Source organism: Schistocerca piceifrons, chromosome 4 (genome assembly GCF_021461385.2).
Source record: "Schistocerca piceifrons isolate TAMUIC-IGC-003096 chromosome 4, iqSchPice1.1, whole genome shotgun sequence".
In the NCBI taxonomy this organism is placed as follows: Eukaryota; Metazoa; Arthropoda; class Insecta; order Orthoptera; family Acrididae; genus Schistocerca; species Schistocerca piceifrons.
The window spans coordinates 633,748,656-633,770,548 of NC_060141.1; the positions used below are offsets into that span (position 1 = coordinate 633,748,656).

The following is a 21,893-nucleotide window of genomic DNA, read 5'->3' on the forward strand; positions in this document are numbered from 1 at the left end:
CTACACCCATGCGATCAAATTGCCTTGGCACACTACACCTCTGTGCGTTTTGACCTACCCCCTGTGGTAGGTATTCCGGCTCATGGAGGGGCTATGTTGCTGGTCCGGGATGATATTTACTACGATCCCATCACATTGCACACCGGCCTGCAGGCAGTTGCCATCTGCATTACTCTCCCCACTTTTACATTTTCCATTTGTACCATCTACACTCCATCGTCATCTGCCGTTACCGGGGCAGACATGATGCAGCTTATTGCTCAGCTACCTGCCCCATTTTTGTTAACTGGAGACTTCAATGCCCACCATCCCCATTGGGGCTCTCCGGCATCCTGCCCGAGGGGCTCCCTGTTAGCAGACCTTTTCAACCAGCTCAATCTTGTCTGCCTCAATACTGGCGCCCCTACTTTTCTTTCGGACACATCTCACACCTATTCCCATTTAGACCTCTCTATATGTACTATGCAACTTGCATGCCGGTTTGAGTGGTATGCACTTACTGATACGTATTCGAGCGACCACTTCCCGTGTGTTATCCATCTCCTGCAGCATACCCCCTCCCCGTGCTCATCCAGTTGGAACATCTCCAAAGCAGACTGGGGGCTCTTCTCTTCCAGGGCGACCTTTCAGGATCAAACCTTCACAAGCTGCGATCGTCAGGTTGCACACCTCATGGAAGTCATTCTCACTGCTGCTGAATATTCCATCCCTCACCCTACTTCTTCTCCACGTCGCGTACTGGTCCCCTGGTGGACCGCAGCATGTAGAGACGCTTTACGTGCTCGTCGACGTGCTTTACGCACCTTTAAACGCCACCCTACAGTGGCGAATTGTATTACTTATAAACGATTACGTGCACAGTGTCGTCGTATTATTAAAGAAAGCAAGAAAGCCAGCTGGGCTGCTTTCACAAGCACCTTCAACAGTTGTACTCCTTCTGTTGTCTGGGGGTAGCCTGCGCCGGCTATCTGGCACTAAGGTCCACTCACCAGTTTCTGGCTTGATGGTCGCGAATGACGTCCTTGTGGCCCCGGAGGATGTCTCCAATGCCTTCGGCCGCTTTTTCGCAGAGGTTTCGAGCTCCGCTCATTACCACCCTGCCTTCCGCCCCGCAAACAGGCAGAGGCGGCTAGGCCACCTAACTTCCGCTCCTCGAATCGTGAAAGTTATAATGCCCCATTCACCATGCGGGTACACTGAAAACGCACTTGCCCGGTCACGGTCCTCCGCTCCAGGGCCTGATTCTATTCATATTCAGATGCTGAAGAACCTTTCTCCTGCGGGTAAAGGTTTTCTTCTTTGTACTTACAATCGCATCTGGACTGAGGGACATGTTCCCGCATGCTGGCGCGAGTCTATTGTTGTCCCGATTCCTAAACCGGGGAAGGACAAGCACTTGCCTTCCAGTTATCGACCCATGTCGCTTACCAGCTGTGTCTGTAAAGTGATGGAGCGAATGGTTAACTCTCGTTTGGTTTGGCTGCTCGAGTCTCGACACCTACTGACCAATGTACAATGTGGATTTCGTAGGCGCCGCTCTGCTGTTGACCATCTGGTTACCTTGTCGACCTTCATTATGAATAACTTCTTGCGGAAGCGTCCGACCGCGGCTGTGTTCTTTGATTTGGAGAAGGCTTACGACACCTGTTGGAGGGCAGGCATTCTCCGCACCATGCATACATGGGGTCTTCGCGGTCGCCTTCCTCTTTTTATTTGTTCCTTTTTAATGGATCGACAGTTCAGGGTACGTGTGGGTTCTGTCCTGTCACACTTTTCACCAGGAGAATGGGGTGCCACAGGGCTCAGTTTTGAGCGTCGCTCTCTTCGCCATAGCGATCAATCCAATAATGGATTGCCTCCCAGCTGATGTATCAGGCTCCCTTTTCGTGGACGATTTTACCATCTATTGCAGCGCGCAGCGTACATGTGTCCTGAAGCACTGTCTTCAGCGTTCTCTTGACCGTCTTTACTCCTGGAGTGTCGCCAATGGCTTCTGTTTTTTCTGCCGAGAAGACGGTCTGTATTAACTTCTGGCGCTACAAAGAGTTTCTCCCACCGTCCTTACGACTCGGTCCCGTTGCTCTCCCATTCGTGGAGACAACAATATTTTTAGGTCTTACATTTGACAGGAAACTTAGCTGGTCTCCACATGTGTCATATTTGGCTGCCCGTTGTACCCGTTCTTTGAATGTCCTCCGTGTTCTCAGTGGTATGTCGTGGGGAGCGGATCGAACCGTCCTACTTCATCTATATCGGTCGATCGTCCGCTCCAAGCGGATTATGGGAGCTTCGTATACTCCTCTGCACGGCCATCCATCTTACGCCGCCTCAACTCCATACAACATTGGGGTTTACGACTTGCGATCGGAGCATTTTATACTAGTCCCGTAGAGAGTCTTCATGCTGACGCTGGCGAATTGCCACTCACCTACCGGCGCGATATACTGCTTTGTCGGTATGCCTGTCGGCTACTGTCAATGCCCGACCACCCGTCTTATCGTTCCTTTTTTGACGACTCTCTCGACCGTCAATACGGGTTGTATGTCTCTGCCCTGCTACCCCCTGGAGTTCGCTTTCGTCGCCTCCTTCAACAACTTAATTTTTCACTCCCTGCAACCTTTAGAGTGGGCGAGAGCCACACGCCACCTTGGCTCCAGGCTCAGGTTCGCGTTCACCTTGACCTCAGCTCGCTCCCAAAAGAGGTTACCCCTGGTTCGGTCTACCACTCCCGTTTTGTCGAACTTCGTTCGAAGTTCATTAATATGACCTTCATTTATACAGATGGCTCAAAGACCAATGACGGGGTCGGGTGTTCCTTTATTGTTGGGGCACAAAGTTTCAAATACCGGCTCCATGGCCATTGTTCGGTCTTCACAGCGGAGCTCTTTTCCCTCTACCAGGCTGTTCTTTACATCTGCCGCCACCGACATTCTGCTTATGTCATCTGCTCCGATTCCCTGAGCGCCATCCAGAGCCTCAGTGATCCGTATCCGGTTCACCCTTTCGTGCACCGGATCCAACGCTCTCTTCAGCAGCTGGTGGACGTCGGTTCTCCGGTTAGCTTTATGGGGGCTCCTGGCCATGTCGGTATCCCTGGGAACGAAGCTGCAGATGCCGCGGCCAAGGCTGCGGTCCTCCAGCCTTGGACAGCTTCTTGTTGTGTCCCTTCGTCGGATTGTAGCAGGGTAATTTGTCGGCGCATTTTATCGCTGTGGCATGCCGATTGGGCTGCACTTACGGACAACAAGCTTCGGGACTTGAAACCTCTTCCCGCGGCTTGGACGTCCTCCTCCCGCCCTTCTCGGCGGGAGGAGGTCGTTTTGGCCCGGTTACGCATTGGCCACTGCCGGTTCAGCCATCGCCATCTGCTGACGGCTGCGCCGGCGCCGTTCTGCCCATGTGGGCAATTGCTGACGGTCTGCCACATTTTAACGTCCTGTCCGGATTTTAACACACTGCATTTTGATCTTGGCCTGCCATGTACTCTAGATGCCATTTTAGCAGATGACCCACGAGCAGCTGCTCGCGTTCTTCGTTTTATCAATTTGACAAACCTCTCTAAGGACATTTGATTATGCTGTTTTTTTAATCCTATGCCTGTCAATCTGTCTTTTATCGTGTTTTCCCTTTTAGTTGTTGTTTTAAACTTGTGCCTCGCGGTGCATTCTTAACGTAGTCTGGGCGCTAATGACCATTGAAGTTGTGCGCCCTAAAACCACAAAAAAAAAAAAAAAAAAAAAAAAAAAAAAATCCACAATCCAGTTTCTGGCGTCTTACCGTTTCACCCCCATGGCCGACCACAGCCCTTCTGAGCTCTTACATGGCCGACAGCCCCGCTCATTACTTAATCTTCTGCGGCCTTCCACCTCACGGTCGCAGGTGCCTTCACTTGGCCAGTTCCCCGCCGATGACCTCGCCTGGGTACGGGGATATGGCAGGCGGCCAAAGTGGAGCCTGGGCCGCATCTTAAGACACCATGGCAGATGCCTGTATGAAATCCAGACGGACACGGGTGTTGCAGTGCATCATTCGGACCAGCTTCGGCCTCGTGTGCCAGCAACGCCTGTTCCGAATGCTGCTACACCACCTTTGGCTCTACCTGACGCTCGGGATCTTGGCATCTCTCAATACTCACAACGCAGCCCTCTCACCATCATCACGATGCCAGCACAAGAATGGACGCCACCAGGAGATGTGCCCATGCAGGAACCAGATGACCATCCTCTGTCAAAGCAAATCTACTCGCCTCCTCCTCCAACGGACGCCGACACATCGCCCATGTCTCCTGTCATATCAGCTGGATTTGCTGCAACGGGCAGATTGGTGCGTGGGGCCCCAGTAGATTCGACCCCTACGTCTCCTGTCATCTCGACCCGTTATCACTGGGGACACTTCCGTCCGTACGGGAAGCCTCCTCCTCGAGACTTTACGGTGAGTTACACAATGCCTATGGACGTTAGCCATCTCCAGGACACCTCCATCAAGACCAGTGCAACAATTTCAAAGGGGGGAAAAAGTGTTGTGACTCGCCGATCATTCAAAGCGCCGCCGCGCAATTATGCACGTCCTCTACGTGCGGCGCTGTCTGCCAGCCATGCAGCAGCTGCGCCACCTAAGCGGCCAGCCGAGCAGCGGCCGCTAGACTGGGACTCAGTGCTCATTCGAATGCTAAAGTGTACACATGTCTTGCTTGTCAACTTACTCTGTGACTTATATGTGTTGTGTTGTTCTGAAATATGTGTGTTAAACTTGACGTTATAACAGTAACAGCCATTATTTGCTCTAAAGTATTGATTAACAATGATTATAAGATAAATGAGAACACTGACCACCATAGATATAGAGGCTATTTTTGTTCACAACCTGTACACTATCAAGATAAAGGATAAACTTTTGTCAGTCAGATGATGTTCAATCAATAGTTTTATGAACAATGAAGTGACACAGAACTAGTTACTACAAAAATATACAAATATATTTGTAAAAACTAAATATAGTTTTGTTGGACTAGATTGTTATATATTTCACCACTGTAGTACGTTTTACCCCATTAAGTACAGAAACACTGATGTTGCTGTAGCTGATAATATACTGAAACTGAACTTCAGTGTTTATGAAACCTCATCATCTAAACTATTAATATAGCTGATCTACACAGTACTTTGGTTACAAGACATTCTTCATAGTGCAGCTACTGCCACTGCATGTGCCTGGTAAGGTAGCATGTGCATTCTTGGCTAGCATTCTTATTTCAGTAACAGACATTACAGTTTTTGAACTATCACTTAATTTTAAAGTCATTGACAAATGGTTTATGCAAGTCAATAACAAAAGGAGATCCACTACAGATCTTTGTGAAATCCTGCCATTTACATTGCCACAATCTGGAGTTAGTTTCATTTCTGTGACACTCTGCTTTCTGTATTGAAAGTATGATTCCATGCACTGAAGATGGATTTCATTAGTGCAATAACACTGCTGAATGCCAAATCGAATTTTGTAGCCCACACAATCAAAATAATTGGAATGGTCACAGAAGATGCAAACAGGATAACTTTTTCTGGATTATCTATGGGAGGACTACATTTATGAGCCTTGCGTCCCAATTTTTATTTATCTGTTGCTTGATAATATTCCAAACTGCCAGACAGCCTTTGTGCCACCTATAGTACATTTAGTCAAGAGGGTAGCAGACTTCAATTCACCACACTATCGCAGTGTCATTTGGTGTGGAATGTTTATTCCACATAAAGAGGTCCATCAGGACACTATTGGTACTAACAACTGCATGATGTGAACATGTGGATTAGATACTGGGATGCAGCCTAGATGGTTCCCTTAATTTTCACTGAGATGTAATTTTGCTATTTCCTCCCAGTTCTTACAGCTTGTTAGTAAAGTTACTTTTCTCAGGTAATTATCTGCTTACAAATTTCTTTTCATATTGTTTCCTCATTCCTCAGTTCTTACCCAATTCAGGAAAGTCCTGCTGAAGCTCGCTTAAAGGATTGAGTATGTTAGTATATTTAATCCTGAATGACATTTGTCACAAACAAGATACTTCTTTTCAAACAAACAGCACAATCAAAAAATCAGTCATAGGAATGAGAGCATTTGAGTTAATGATATAATAAGAGATATTTGGGTCCAAACAAATGTAAATTATTCAGGACCATAATTATATTTTCAATAACTTACTGACAACCATAAAAAGTGTAGTTTCTAATGAAGGTGAGCTTAAGAGGAACTTGAAAAACTCATTGGTGGTCAACTCCTATTCTACCAATTTATTTTTTAACACAGCAGACTGATACTTATAGTTTTACATAACAATAGTTCTTTATAGTATTTGACTTCTCCATAAGTCCAATACCATTATTGATGTAAATAACCAATTGACAATATTCATATTTAAGGGCCTAGGAACGTTTTATGTACTGTAGTTTGTATATATTCACATTTTTAATCCAACTATTGTACTAATTTATAACTGGAAACTAGTTTTCTTACTTGTTCCATATAATGTAGGACATTTTTACTCTCTGTGGAACAAGCATTAAGCCCAAGCATATTAATTATTGTGTAAAATGTGTATTTGATTCTTTCTATCTGCTGCTGCTTTGTGTGTAGATTTGTCTGTATCCATTCACAAATATTTTCATGTTACTGAACACTTTCACAGATACATGTTATATTGTCTTTTTTTCTGACATCATGCATACAAAGTGGTCTCCTTAATGTGGGGTGTGAAACAAACAATGAATGTTATCTAATCTAACATCAAGGAACAGAAGTGGCATTTTCAGTTTGTTTGTGCTTTCCTTTTTTCCAAGTCTAATGATCTCAATATCAATCTCTATCCTGCCATATTTTTAGTCTTTAATTTGCCCCACTCGAAAGAGGCCCCACAAACAAACATTTGCTTAAATTACACTTAAAGGTTTTGCATAAAAAATCAGGAAATGAAATTGAATTAACATATTGTACCTTCTTCATGGGGAAATAAAGATGAATCACAAAACGTGCTGGAGGCAACCACCCTCAACTTTTAAACACAGTTGAACACACCGCTGCAGATCCTCAAATGTTGCTGCCAAAACCTCTGATGTCACTACCTGGATTTCACAGATGATGTTCTCTCGTAAATCTCCCAAGTTGTATGGTTTATTCATGTAGACGTAACCTTTTAGGCCACCCCAGAGAAAAGTCAGATCTTAAATCACATGGCCACAGGTGCCACAGTCCTTTCAAAATCACTCTGCCAGGGAAAAGTGATTTTACCTCAGCCATGGTCACTCGAGATGTGTGGCATGTGGTGCCATCCTGTTCATACCAGCTGAGGGTAAGTTCTTCATTGTCCAGCTGGTTCACAAAAATTCCTGAAACATTTCAACGTAAACTGCACTTGTCACAGTAGGCTTGAAAAAGATTGGTCCGATGATGCAACACTGTGGTACTGCACAGAACATGCCAATCTTTTTTGAATGCAGGGTTTGCATGACCAGTGCATGTAGATTTTCGTTACACCACAAATGTGTATTTTGAGAGTTTAGCTTTCAGGGGCCCAGCATTCGTTTGCTGGGTACGAGCTTGGTGACTCTGGGGTTCACGAGCTGGGAACTGGTCAGTGCCGCCAGTCCTGTCACCGTAGGCTCTGGACATGCTTCAGCGACCACTGTGTGACATGGCAGTGGAACATTGTGTGTCTCAGGGAATGTGGATCTTGGCTTAACCACGCGGATCATGAGGATGGTAAAAACCTCTATAAAAAACTCCTCAATCTCATGGTGTGCTGCACACTGATGAGATGCATGGCTGTTGAGTTGGAACAGTTGCTATTGGGCAACCTCTGGGGAATCTGCTGCACCTCAGTTGTATAAGGCTTACTCAGGCATGCGAGGCTCTGTCTGAGTGGACCCTTATTTCCCTAGATGCTCATGGGACCAAAATGGATCCTCCAGAATTTTCTTTTCCTCCTCCCAGAGGAAACACTCCATCTAACAAGAGGTCTGATGTTGCCAGTCCTCCTGACTCAGGAGTTCATTTGAAAAGTACAGTCTCTAGCAACAGAATGCAAGCTGGTCCTCAGAATACATTTTTAGTAGTGAAACGGAAGGAGGGCAGTTCAAGAAGGTTTCACCCTTCTATATACAAAAGGGTTTAGAGGGAAATCTGTGGCTCCTTAAAATTGGTAACATGTTTGTGCAATTGGACAGTGATAGTTGGAAACTTCAAATTCCCAGCAAGCCACTAACCTACAAGCATCTAAATACCTCGGTGAGTATGCAATACACACTGAACTGCACAGCATCTTGAATTACAGCAAATGTGTTGTGACATGCAGGGATGTGGTCAGCATTTCAAGGAGGAATTGCAATGTAAGCAAAACATCATGAAGATGGTGGATGGGGATCTTATCAAATCTGACTCTTTTATCCTGACATTCAGTAGCATGAAACTTCCAGAGCATATTAAGGCTGGCTTCCTTCACCTTAGAGCATGGCCTTATTTTCTGAACCCAATGCAATGTTTTAAATGCCTGTGTTTTTGGCATACAGCCCTAGTGTGTAAGGGAGAAGTGACATGTGGCTACTGTGGTAAGGCCACTCATTAAGTAGCTGGTTGCCCTTCTCCTGCCAAATGTATCAACTGCTCTTGAAACTATACTGTTTGGACTGCAGAATCTTTCTAGAGGAACTCAGAGAGCAGGAAATAAAAACAACCAAGTGTATCCCCTATGGTGAGACCACAAAGATGTACAAGCCCCTGCAGCCTTCCACATTTGCTACATCTTTTGCATCAATACTTCAGAAGCCTACTCCAAAAGTTGATACCTCTACACTAACAGAGATGGCAGTCTCCTCATCCCGGCAGATCCCCATGATAGATGGCTCCCATACTTCAGTGGAACTTGCAGGGGTTGAGGGCACATGTGGAGGAACTTTGTCTACTATCTCAGGGTAGACCACTGTGTCAGTCTCTCCAGGAGACTAATTTCAATCAATCGTGCACCCCTGAGCTCCGAGGCTACATACTACACAAAAAGGACAACTTTAGTGGAGAGAGAGCTAGGGGAGGAGTAGGTATTTTCATCAGTACTGACTACCACTCCTTGCCTCTCTCACTTACAATGAATTTACAACCAGTTGCCATTTCAGTGCATGTACCTCATCCATGGACAGTATGCTCCTTATATCTGCCGCCACATGATGCGCTCGATAAAGAGGCTGTACATGACCTTCTAAGTCAGCTCCCCCACCCCTTCACCCTCTGTGGTGATTTTAATGCACACAATGTGCTTTGAGTCTCTGCAACTATATGTCCCAGGGGTAGGACAATTAAGAGGCTTCTCATGCCATGATATGCATATTTTTAAATACGGGAGAGAGCGCACACTTATGCACTGAACTGGGTCATTCTCTGCCACCAATATCTTGCTTTACTCTCCAGCCCTTGCTCACACTGCTCAATGGGAAGGGGTCAACAACCTGCATGGAAGTGATCACTTCCCTGTCTGGATTCACCTGCCAGATAGTGTGGAACCCAAAAGGAAACTACTGTGATGGGTGCTCCATAGAGCAGACTGGACACTTTACAGACAGCTGCCCCGGTTTGAGCATCATGTCAATGTTGGGGAATGGGTGGTTCATATTACCAAAATGATCCACCACGCTGCTGAAGCATCCATTCCACAGTCCAAGGGACAACTGAAGAGGTAGCCTTTCCTTAGTGGAATGATGAATGCCACTCCGCAATCAGGACTAGGTATGCAGCTCTGCGTCAGTTCAAGTGCTGGCCAGCAGCAGAGAATCTTGCAGCCTTTTTGGTGGTAGGGGCAAAACGTTGCCAGATTATTTGAGAGAGCAAGAAGAGGTCATGGCAATAGTTCCAGAACACCATTAATCATTCCATGAAGAGTTCTGATGTGTGGAAGACCATCAAGAGAATTTCTGGGAGAGGAGGGATGTGCCTCATGGATGCTGTAATGGGGAACAGCACTTTCCAAACCAATCCATGAGATATTGCAACCATCAGTCATAATCCAGATTTCCCGCACCATAGAGCAGTTGCTGAGAGGAGCAGTTCACCACTGATGAAGATAACAACTGCCTGTTCTCCATGTGAAAGCTGGATTCTGCATTGTATGTGGCTTGTGACACATCTCCTGGTCACGACAGAATCCATTACAATATGCTGTGGCTACTCAGAAGGTGAAATAAAGATATCCTTCTAGCATTTTTTAATACCATTTGGGTATCAGGTCACTTTCCCAATCATAATGTAAGGCAGTTTTAATTCCTCTTTTAAAACCTGGAAAAGACCTTACATGCCTGAGTAATTACTGTAATGTTGCCCTCACTAACTGCATGGGAAAGACCTTGGAGCAGATGGTTAACCGCTGCTGTGTCTGTATCTTAGAATCCAGGCAACTCCTTAGTCACTTTGAGTGTGGGTTCAGGAGGCATCACTCCACCTTTGGTGACCTGGTCCTACTGGAGGTGTATAGACGACAGGTTTTCCTGCACCAGTATCACCTTCTAGGTATATTTTTTGACATCGAGAAGGCCTGTGATACTACTTGGAGGCATCTTATCCTTGAGCAGCTTCACAAATGGGGTTTTTGTGGTTGTCTTCCCATTTTTATTTGGTCCCCTCTCTCACCATGGTATTTTTAATTCTGAGTCAGTGATGTCCTATCTGATCGCTTTGAGCAGGAGAATGGTGTCCCTCAAGGTAGCATTTTAAGTGTGACTGTCTTTGCCATAGATATTAATAGCATTACATCAGTAGTGAAAAGTCCTGTCCAGTGTTCTTTGGTTGTCAATGACTTCTCTGTGTCTTGCTCTTCAAGCCTTGTAATGACAACAGATCCAGTGCAACTAACTGTTCAATGTGAGGATGAATGGATGCAGAAGAGTGGTTTTAAGTTTTCAACCGAGGAGTCTTTGTGTATTGTTTTTAACCATTTTCATTCCATTTTCACCTTTCCTGAGTTGAGGATGAGGAATACTGTTCATAATTTTACAGATAAACTGAGGTTCCTGGGCCTCTTATTTGACTCTAAGCTTACATGGTTGCCACATCTTAAGGATCTGAAAAAACAGTCCCTTAAAGTGCCAAGTATTTTAAAATGGGGAGGGGTGGGGGGGGTAGGGGTAGTAGACAGAACTTGTCTACTCCAGTTTCACATGACATTTGTGCGATCTTAGTTAGATTATGGGTGCACAGTGTATGGGTCTGAGAGAATCTCTCATTTAGAGATGTTGGATGTGGTACACCATGAAGGGATTCGGTTGGACACTGGGGCATTCAGAATAAGCCCCATACAAAGCCTCTGTGCAGAGCCTGCTGAACTGCCACTTCACATAAGGCAACGGCTACTTACAGTGCACCGGACATACAAAACACTGTCCATGCCATACACACCCACATACCATATTGTTTCTCGACTTCCAAAGGAAAGGCTTTTTTATAATCGGCAACGAGCAACAAGGCCCTATAGGACTCGCACACAGGATTGCCTTTTACAGGTGGGTGTGGCTAGTGTTAATGTTTTACATCAAGGTTGGAGCAGACTTCCATCTGAGCTCCTTTGGAGACCCAGACTTATGTTAGACTTGACTAATTTTTAGAAAGATAGTATGCCAGATTTTACATTCCATTCTCCGGTTTTTAAAATTTTAGATACACATCACAGTTCCACAGTAGTGTACGCTGATGGCTTCAAGCAAGGGAATCCCTTGGCTGCTCTGTCATGTTCCCCAACCATGTCACCAGGATTCGCCTTTGTGATGAGTGTACCATTTTGTCAGTGGAGCTCCACATGATCCTGAAGGCACTGGGAGCAGGTGTGACATATTCAGGGCAAATGGTTTCTCATCTGCTCCAATTCCCTTAGTGCCTTATAATTGTAACAGAATCTGTATCCAGCTGAGAAGTTGGCCTAGCTATTATATGGCCAACTATACTTGCTCCAACAGCAGGGCAAGCAGGTGTCATTCTGCTGGGTGCCAGGTCATGTAAGGATACGAGGAAATGAACAGGCCAATCGGGCTGCCAAGGAGGCTTTCAGAGGACAGGATGTGGCACAGTGTCCTATTCCCTTGTAGGCCGTCGTTTCTGCACTACACAGGAAGAGCATGCAATTGTGGGATGAAGAATGGCAGGTGGTGACAGCCAGTAAGTTGCGGTTGGTGAAGTCAACTACCTGGCCAGGGCGTTCCTGGTGCCAGTTGGTCAGGCAGAATGAAGTGACCCTCACATGTCTTCAAACTGGGCACTGCCCTCTCACATATAGCTTTTTACTACAGTGAGAGGATAGAAAGAAACATTCCACATGGGAAAAATATATTAAAACAGAGATTCCATGACTTACCAAACGGGAAAGCGCTGGTAGATAGGCACAATAAAAAACACACACACAAAATTTCGAGCTTTCGCAACCCCCGGTTGCTTCGTCAGGAAAGAGGGAAGGAGAGGGAGAGATTAAAGGATGTGGGTTTTAAGGGAGAGGGTAAGGAGTCATTCCAATCCCGGGAGTGTAAAGACTTACCTTAGGGGGAAAAAAGGACGGGTATACACTCGCGCACACACACACATATCCATCCACACATATACAGAGACAAGCAGACATATACAGAGGCAAAGAGTTTGGGCAGAGATGTCAGTCGAGGCGGAAGTGCAAAGGCAAAGATGTTGTTGAATGACAGGTGAGGTATGAGTGGCGGCAACTTGAAATTAGCGGAGATTGAGGCCTGGTGGATAATGGGAAGAGAGGATATATTGAAGAGCAAGTTCCCATCTCCGGAGTTCGGATAGGTTGGTGTTAGTGGGAAGTATCCAGATAACCCGGACGGTGTAACACTGTGCCAAGATGTGCTGGCCGTGCACCAAGGCATGTTTAGCCACAGGGTGATCCTCATGACCAACAAACACTGTCTGATTGTGTCCATTCATGCGAATGGACAGTTTGTTGCTGGTCATTCCCACATAGAATGCGTCACATTGTTGGCAGGTCAGTTGGTAAATCACGTGGGTGCTTTCACACGTGGCTCTGCCTTTGATTGTGTACACCTTCCAGGTTACAGGACTGGAGTAGGTGGTGGTGGGAGGGTGCATGGGACAGGTTTTACACCGGGGGTGGTTACAAGGGTAGGAGCCAGAGGGTAGGGAAGGTGGTTTGGGGATTTCATAGGGATGAACTAAGAGGTTACGAAGGTTAGCATTTTATACCATGATGCGAGGGCAGAAGCAAATATTTTAGCTGATGATGGGAAGAGCATGACTAAGGATTTAAAGTTTTGTGATGTGTCTGGACTGTGGCCTAATCTTTTAGGCTGGAGGTTTTAGTGTGCTGCAGAGGGCTGGTTGCTCCTTTTTAATTTTTGCAATCAGCCAGCTGCATCCATCTGAAGTATTGTTTTAGCTCCTTATACCACTTTCTACCTGTTTACTTAATGTTTTAGTATTGTCACAGTACTTCGTTCCATGCTTCTGTGTGGGACACACACAGTTGTCTAATTTTTGTTACCTTTACTTTGCCTGCTGTTTTATACTCTTGATCAGTGTATTTTACCAACACTCATTCAAACTGTTTTCATGCTGGCACTGAAGAGCTTGCTGTCATGCACTCATACCAACATATCCATCCATCCTGAGAGTTACATACCCAGAGAGGTGGAACCATGCCTCATCACTGAACTATGTGTACTGCAATATTTCTACCTCTGAGCAATAAACTGTGAAACCAACAGCAGAATGTAATGCATTCATCTTTGTTATTGAAATTCAGTTCCTGAACAACTGTAAACATTTTGACTTCCTTCACAGCTCTGTGACACTGCACATTCCTGAGATAAACATCAAAAAGACTTTGCAGGAGAGGCCAACAATTATTGTTTTGTATCAGTCGCTTTTTCTTCCAATAATGGTGGCCGTCCCCCGCCATAAAGATCTAGAACCGTTCCATTGTTCACTAACTTCTGTATGCAGCATTCAGTTGGTATAAACCAGTCACTAAACCGTTCAACAAACATTCGCTGGCATTTCTTAATAGAACCAATTATCCATCATTATTTCACAAGAAACACACCCTCTTTGGAAGAGTGGCTGTACATTGCCACTAAACAATGAACACTGAGCTCCAGCCACAGAGATGTGTGGAAACACACTGTTGTGTCAAACGACATTTCAGAGTGCAGTTTTGGCATTTCAAATGTCACGAACTGTATAGTGCAATTTCAGTGAAATTACTATATGCTTTTGAGTGGAATGCCCTGTAGTTCAGTTATTGGGAAATTGGAATGTATTTTTGGTTAATGTTTCTTGTTAATGTGTTTCCAGAATGTGATGTTTTTGCTAGTGAGCTAAACAATGTGATTCCTGTCTTGAGAACTAAAAGTGATGATACATCTAAAGTGGACTGTTCAGTAAGTATGAGGAACAACCATTCATAACTCACCTACGAGTTCCATTGGTGTGAAGGCAAGAATTCTTTCATACTTTATTGCACTGTTTTTTGTGTAGTGGACATCAATGTAAGGACCATTAAGATTAATATAGTTTTCTTCTTCAGTATAAATATCCAGTGTGTATGCATGTTGAAAGCATGTTGGTAAACATGTGGAACAGTTAATTGAGCCATCCATAAATTTGGAGCCACTGTTAATGCTGTCTCTTGGTCGATGAAATCTCAGATCCCCTAAAAAACAGAACAATAAAGTAATAAGAAATGAGTATAATGAACAAAAATTATGAAATATCCTAGAGTTATCATTAAACAGCTGTTAGTTCAAGGAAAAAAGTTTTCAGCCTGCAACAAGTGACAGTCATTTTAAGTCAAGAACTTACTTTTCTAGTGATAAACTCCCCTTTTAGGTCAATGCATTTATCAAACAATTATGCGGTGGGTAGATTCCATCTCTGAATTTAGATTCTGGAAGGTCTGCAAATTAGCAGTCTGTAGCTGTAATAACTCCTTGTTTTACCAAATTACTTTCCATCTACAAATTTCTTCAGATGTGGGAATAGGTAGACTACAGTGTGTGCCAAATCTAGCGAGGGCGATGGATATTTCAGCAATTTGTACTTCATATCTTCCTGTTTTCCCCTTTACAAAGCATTTTTCCATTATGGTATCAAGGATATAAGTAACTGCGAAGTTTTCTTTAGAGATGTGGAGTATAACTCAGATAAAATGAGTGTTTGTGTGTGTGTGTATGTGGGGGGGGGGGGGGGGGGGTCAATAGGTGTGACCAAAAAATAAATCTTTTTTTCATGTGTATTAGACTGTGTTCTGTGTCACATGTATGGATTCATTCATTGTGTCAGAAGATCTTACAAGTGGTAAATCCACATTGTGAATGCAGCTTTGTACAGTGCAGTTGACAGGACATTCCAATGTAACTGAATAACATGTGTTGTGACTCGCCGATCTTTCAAAGTGCCACCGCGCAGTTACGCACTTCCTCTACATGCGGCGCTGTCTGCCAGCCATGCAGCAGCAGCGCCACCTAAGCGGTCAGCCAGAAGCGGCCGCTAGACTTGGACTCAATTATGATTTGACTGTTAAAGTGTACACACGTCTTACTCTGTTTATTTGATCTCTGGCTTTCATGTATTGCGTCTACCTTGCAATATATTTGTTCAACTTGAAGTTATTACAATTGGGGACAAGGATGGGATTTTTCTTTTCCATCGTTGATCCACATGTTTCCATGGCTACTTTAGAGCAACTATTGCAAGGTCTCATAGAACAACAAAGGCTTCTCACAAATACGATTCGTGATTTCGTCGCGGCATCAAATGCGGGGTGTCTCTTATTGTTGTCTCTAACTCCCTTTCCTCCTTACAATGAGACGGTGGATGACTGGTCTCATTACCAAAAACATCTTCGACAGCACTTCTTGGCATTTCATGTCACATACGAACAAACATGTAAGTCTCTGTTCCTTTCGTGAATTTCACCTCAAATGTATCGGCTGTTGTCGCAATTGGCTCCTTTTAAAGATCCTGCGTCTTTGTCCTTTGCTGAAATGTGCTCACTTCTGTCCATCTATTTTCGAAAGCAAACGCATGTGGTAGCCTCTCGTGTTGCCTTTTATTGTTGTCAAAAACAACCAAATCAATCCTATCATGCTTGTGTTGCTGAACTTCATAGCCTCAGTAGAAAGTGTCAATTTGTTACTGAAGTTCACAAAGAATCCTACGCTGATTCCATGGTACAGGATGCTATTATCCGATCGGCGCCCGACAAAGAAGTTAGGCAACGTGCCCTTCAGTTGGAAAATGTGACTCTCGATGAAGTCCTATCCATCGCTCAGTCTTTTGAAATTTCTCGTGCCGCTGAAGTGCAAATAGAGGCATGGGGCGACATCGGGGAAATACAACCTCTGTGTGATGTTGATGAAGCGTGTGGCGTGTCCCCGTTGGCTGACGTGGCTGCGGTATGCTCCCAAGTGCAGCCTCAGCCTAACCATAAACAAACCTCTAAGAAACTACAGCAAAACCCACGGCGACTTCCTTCATGTCCGCGGTGTTTTATGAAACATTCACAAGACATTGGGCCATGTGTCACAAATGCAAAAAAAAAAAAGGATCATGTGTCATCCGTTTTTAAATCCGACCACATACACGATGTTCATGCACATGAAGCTGATTCTGATTCTGTGTTGTCTGTCTATTGTATTTCTTGCCTTTCAGGGAAGTTATTCCTCACTGTCCAAATACTTGGTCGAGATGTTCGCATGCAGGTGGATACTGGTTCTGCTGCAACTATCATCAATTCTCAGATGTATCTTCAGTTGGGTTCTCCAATCCTGTCACCTGTCACTAGGCAATTACGGACTTACAATAAACAGAAGACTTCTGTCTTGGGACAATTTGATGCTGAGGTATCTTACAAATCTGTCATTCGCACTGTTCCCATATTTGTGGTTGACCATAGTAACATGGAGAATCTTTTTGGTTTTGATGCCTTTCGCATTTTTGGGTTCTCCATAGATGACTCTGTCAATATTGTCTCTGATGCAATTCCTTATGCTCAATTGGATTCCTTGTCGAAGACATTTTCGTTCCTTTTTTCTCCTGGGTTAGGCCGTGCAGACGACTTTGAAGCTCATATCACGCTCAGACCCACTGCTCGGCCCAAGTTTTTTTGGGCTCGGCCCATTCCTGTGGCCATTCGTGTTCCCCATCACTGGGGACCAGCTGGCAGCTGCTACGGGTTCTGACCCTACCCTCTCCTGGGTTTCAGAAGGGTTGGCCAGATCGTCCATCAGCTAAGCTCATTTCACACTCAAACCCACTGCTCGGTCTAAGTTTTTTCGGGCTCGGCCCATTCCTGTGGCCATTCGTGTTCCCCATCACCAGGGACCGGCTGGCAGCTGCTACCCTCTCCTGGGTTTCAGAAGGGTTGACCAGATCGTCCATCCGCTAAGACTTCTGATCCATTGCAGAACTACTACGCTTTTCGTTACCGCCTCACAGCAAGGGATGGTGTTATCTCCCTTTCCACCGACAATGCTTTGCCGCGTGTTGTGGTACCTGCGTCTTTGCATGCTTCGGTCTTGCACCTCCTTCACCAAGGGCACTGGGGTGTCTCTCGCACAAAATCTCTGGCGCGCCGTCATGTGTACTGGCCCGGCATCGATTCTGAAATCGCACACATGGTCGCTGCCTGCGGTCCTTGTACGTTGCAGGCCGCCACCCCAAAGTCATCTTTGTCACCGTGGCCTTCGCCTGAAAAGCCCTGGGAGCGTATTCATGCTGACTTCGCGGGGCCTTTTTTAGGTACTTATTGGCTTCTTGTTATTGACGCCTACTCTAACTTTCCTTTCATTGTCTGTTGCACATCACCTACCACCGCGGCAACCACCAATGCTCTAGCTCATATTTTCTCTTTGGAAGGCCTTCCCTCTACTCTTGATACTGATAATGGTCCGCAATTTGCCTCTTCCGATTTTGCGGATTTTTGTGCCCGTCACGGCGTCATGCCTGTCACGGCCCCTCCGTTCCATCCTCAGTGAAATGGTGAGGCTGAACGACTGGTCCACACATTTAAGGCTCAGATGAGGAAACTCCTGACTTCTTCTGCTGATGATGCGCTTCTCCAATTCTGGCTTCTTACCGTTTCACCCCCATGGGCGACCACAGCCCGGTTGAGCTCTTACATGGCCGACTGTCCCACATGCTACTTCATCTTCTGCAGCCTTCCACCTCACGGCCGCAGGTGCCTTCACTTGTATGGGTACGGGGATATGGCAGGCAGCCAAAATGGAGTCCTGGACACATCTTATGACACCGTGGCCAACGCCTGTATGAAATCCAGATGGACACGGGTATTGCAGTGTGCCATTCGGACTAGCTTCAGCCTTGTGTGCCGGCAATGCCTGTTCCGGATGCCGCTACACCACCTTCGGCTCTAGCTGACGCTCAGGATACTGGAATCTCTCATTACTCACAATGCTGTCCTCTCACCATCATATCGGCGCCAGCGCAAGAACTGACACCACCAGGAGACGTGCCCATGCAGGAACCAGATGACCATCATCTGCCGGAGCAACTGTACTTGCCTCCTTCTCCTATGGACGCGGACACATCACCCATGTCTCCTGTTATAACAACCGGACTTGCCGCAATGGGCAGATTGGTGCACGGGGCCACAGCAGATTCAACCCCCACGTCTCCTGTCGTCTTGACCCGTTATCATCGGGGACACTTCCGTCCATACGGGAAGCCTCCTCCTCGAGACTTTATGGCCAGTCAAACAACTCCTATGGACGTTAGCAGTCTACAGGCCACCTCCATCAAGACCTGTGCAAAAAATTCAAGGGGGGGAAAAGTGTTGTGACTCACTGATCTTTCAAAGTGCTGCCACGCAGTCATGCGCATCCTCTACATGCGGCACTGTCTGCCAGCCATGCAGCAGCAGCGCCACCTAAGCGGCCAGCCAGCCAGCCAGCCAGCCAGCGGCCGCTAGACTTGGACTCAGTTATGATTTGACTGTTAAAGTGTACACACGTCTTACTCTGTTTATTTGATCTGTGACTTTCATTTATTGCGTCTTCCTTGCAATGTATTTGTTCAACTTGAAGTTATTACAACATAGCTTGTAAGTGCTGTACTGAGAAAATATGTACATAAAAACTAAAAATCTTGATGCTTTTATTAGGAGAAAACAATCATGCTGATGATGACAGTGTACATACAAGGTGTGATTGGAAAGTTTTAAGAATGGGCTTATAATTGTAGAGCAGTGTTACTTACATGCTACTGTGATGCATCTTCTTCAAAAGAGTCCCCTTCTGACTGAACACACTGACTCCAACAGTGTTTCCACCTTTGGAAACATTCCTGGAAAGTTTTTTTCCTGAAGTGTGTCAAGGACACTCTCCGTATTTGCATGGACGTTTTCAGTCGAGTCAAATCGCTTCCCTTTCAGTTAAAATTTCAGTTTAGAAAACAGAAGTCTGCAAGGGCCAAATCAAGGGCATATGGTGGTTGTGGAAGCATAGGAATTTTGAATTTGGTCAAAAATTCAGCGAGGAGAAGGCACAATGAGCCAGAGCATTGTCATGGTGTAGCACCCAACTCCTGTCTTTCCACAATGCAGGCCTGTTCTTCTGCACCTTTTCACGCAAACACTCCAGGACACATTTTTAGTATTCCTGGTTAATTGTCTGTCCTCCAGGGGTAAATTCATGATTCACAAAACTGGTAGAATAAAAAAAAAAATCACGAACAGTGTCTTCATCTTCGACCGACTTTGCTGTGCTTTTTTCGGTCATGGTGAACCTGGCGTCTTCCACTGCAAAGACTGCACTTTGGTTTCAGGATCATATCCATATACCCATGATTCATCACCTGTAATTACCATATTTCACAAATCTGGATCATTTTTAGTCCGTTTAATCAGTTCTTGGCACACTTCAAGTCAGTATTGTCTCTCAGTTTTGGAATGAATTTTGCAGACACTCTACGCATGTTCAGATCTTTGGTTAAAGTAGACTGAACTGCATAGAAAATTAAATTAAGTTCATCAGCAATCTCCCTAATTGCAAGTCTATGATCAGAGTGCACTAGGTTGCGAACTTTTGCAACACTTTCATTTTTTTTTTTTTTTGGGTGGAAGGACGGCTGGACTGTGGTTCATCTTCAAATGATTTGCAGCCATTTTTAAATCTGTTGAATGAGACAAAACATTTGACTTGCTCGTACAGTTATCTCCAAAAGCTGTTTTTAATAGTTCGTAAGTCTCAGAAGCTGATTTCCTGGTTTTAAAACAAAATTTCACACAATCTCGTTGCCTCGTTTTTAAGTCCATCTTCTTGCAGACAGAATCCAGCAACAAGCCCTAACAGACCTTCACACAACCACCTGCACAATGAACTGAATAAAGGAAATGCAGTTTCCTGTAAGTGCTCATTCAAGGACAAGGCAATGACTCACTCCCCACCCTCCGTGTATCTGCCTGCGAAACTGGTAAGCAGTAGCAGATCCATTCTTAAAACTTTTCAATCACACCTTTTACAAAAGAATTTCACTCAAAATTACATGGTCCTGTTAAATTTTGCGTGGAAAATATTTATGAAGAATGAGCAAGAACTAAATGCACTCCACAGCTAATCAAGACTTCATATAGGTGTAAACTGGGTGTTTTTGAGTGGTATAGCAAATATTGAGCTGAAAGGTGTAATGCTAAATAAATATTTTAAACAGTGCACAAACTCAGATGACTTGCATAATGAGCATACATACAAAACAGAAACATTCACAAGTAGAATAACATGTTTATTCTCACAGACAGTCATAGATGAAAAACTACAAGAACATCCATGAACAAAATTTAACAGCAACAAGTTAAATGAAGCCAAGTACTTCTATAGTCCAGTCAAATAGCAGATATACCTTGCAAAAGGTGGGGTAGAAGAGTTTATTTTTTCAACTCATTCATATGGTTGGAAAGATTAGAAAACCGAGTTTTGCCAACAAAATTTCGCTTGGGAAAACTTTCTGCAGTCAAAAAACTTGGAAAATTTCGGCCTTTTTTCAGTTTTTTCACAATATCTCAGTTTTTTTGCTCCTATCGCTTTAATGTCTATTTTCTTTTTTAAAGAGCACAAAATTCTCTACAAATTTGATTCTTGCCATTTTTTTCTACTCCCAATATCTAAGGCGCTACAGCGCCTCAAAAAATACCAATTTTTCAAATTTTGAGCATAGTGGCAAGATACCTTATTTTTGAGCACTATTTTTTCAGTTTCTGTTTGTGTAGTATAGATACATTATACATCATGTTATATGTTGGAATTTACCACCTCACTTTCAGGTATTCAATTTCTCTGCATACAACAAGAGGATTGCTGGGCACCCAACTATTGTGATTCTTACATCACTATCTGAAGTTCACTATGGGCCAGCTCAGCCCTGGTATTTGTAAAACTATAAACATAAAAATATATCATTAAGACACACACAAACACACACACACACACACACACACACACACACACAAAATAAATTGCCTCAGGAAACTGAACTATTATTAGCTGCAATAGGCAACCTAATTAGGTAGTTAATTATTCTTGTGTATAAAAGCCACACAGTTGACATTAAAAATAAGTAGCTTTATTACAATTAAAATGCATTGTCAGTTACTAAAAAAATGTTGACAGTTCTGGGTGTGTAATACTTGTAATATCACACTTTAGCGCACTTGAGACAGATATGAGCATCACTTCCAACGTTTTGATGGGCTAGGTTCCTCAGTGTCACCAGAAATACCTTGAGTTATGGATTCAGGATCTGTACATAGAGTTAATCCCAGATTGACCTTTTCTTTAAACAGCAAGTAAGCCTCAGCAAGTTTGATGATTTCGTCAGCGGATTCCTCA

General features: G+C 44.6%; 1 protein-coding gene across 1 annotated transcript in view; it reads right to left on the reverse strand.

The window, feature by feature from the left end:
- Positions 1 to 7,164: 7,164 nt before the first annotated feature.
- The window catches only part of LOC124796078 (sodium channel protein Nach-like), a 136,445-nt gene continuing 121,716 nt past the window's right edge, over positions 7,165 to 21,893 (reverse strand). The window contains exons 5-6 of the mRNA XM_047260163.1: positions 14,462 to 14,701; positions 7,165 to 7,379 (exon numbers count right to left, since the gene is read on the reverse strand). Coding sequence (XP_047116119.1) covers positions 7,165 to 7,379; positions 14,462 to 14,701 — 455 coding nt within the window. The remainder of the gene's footprint in view (positions 7,380 to 14,461; positions 14,702 to 21,893) is intronic.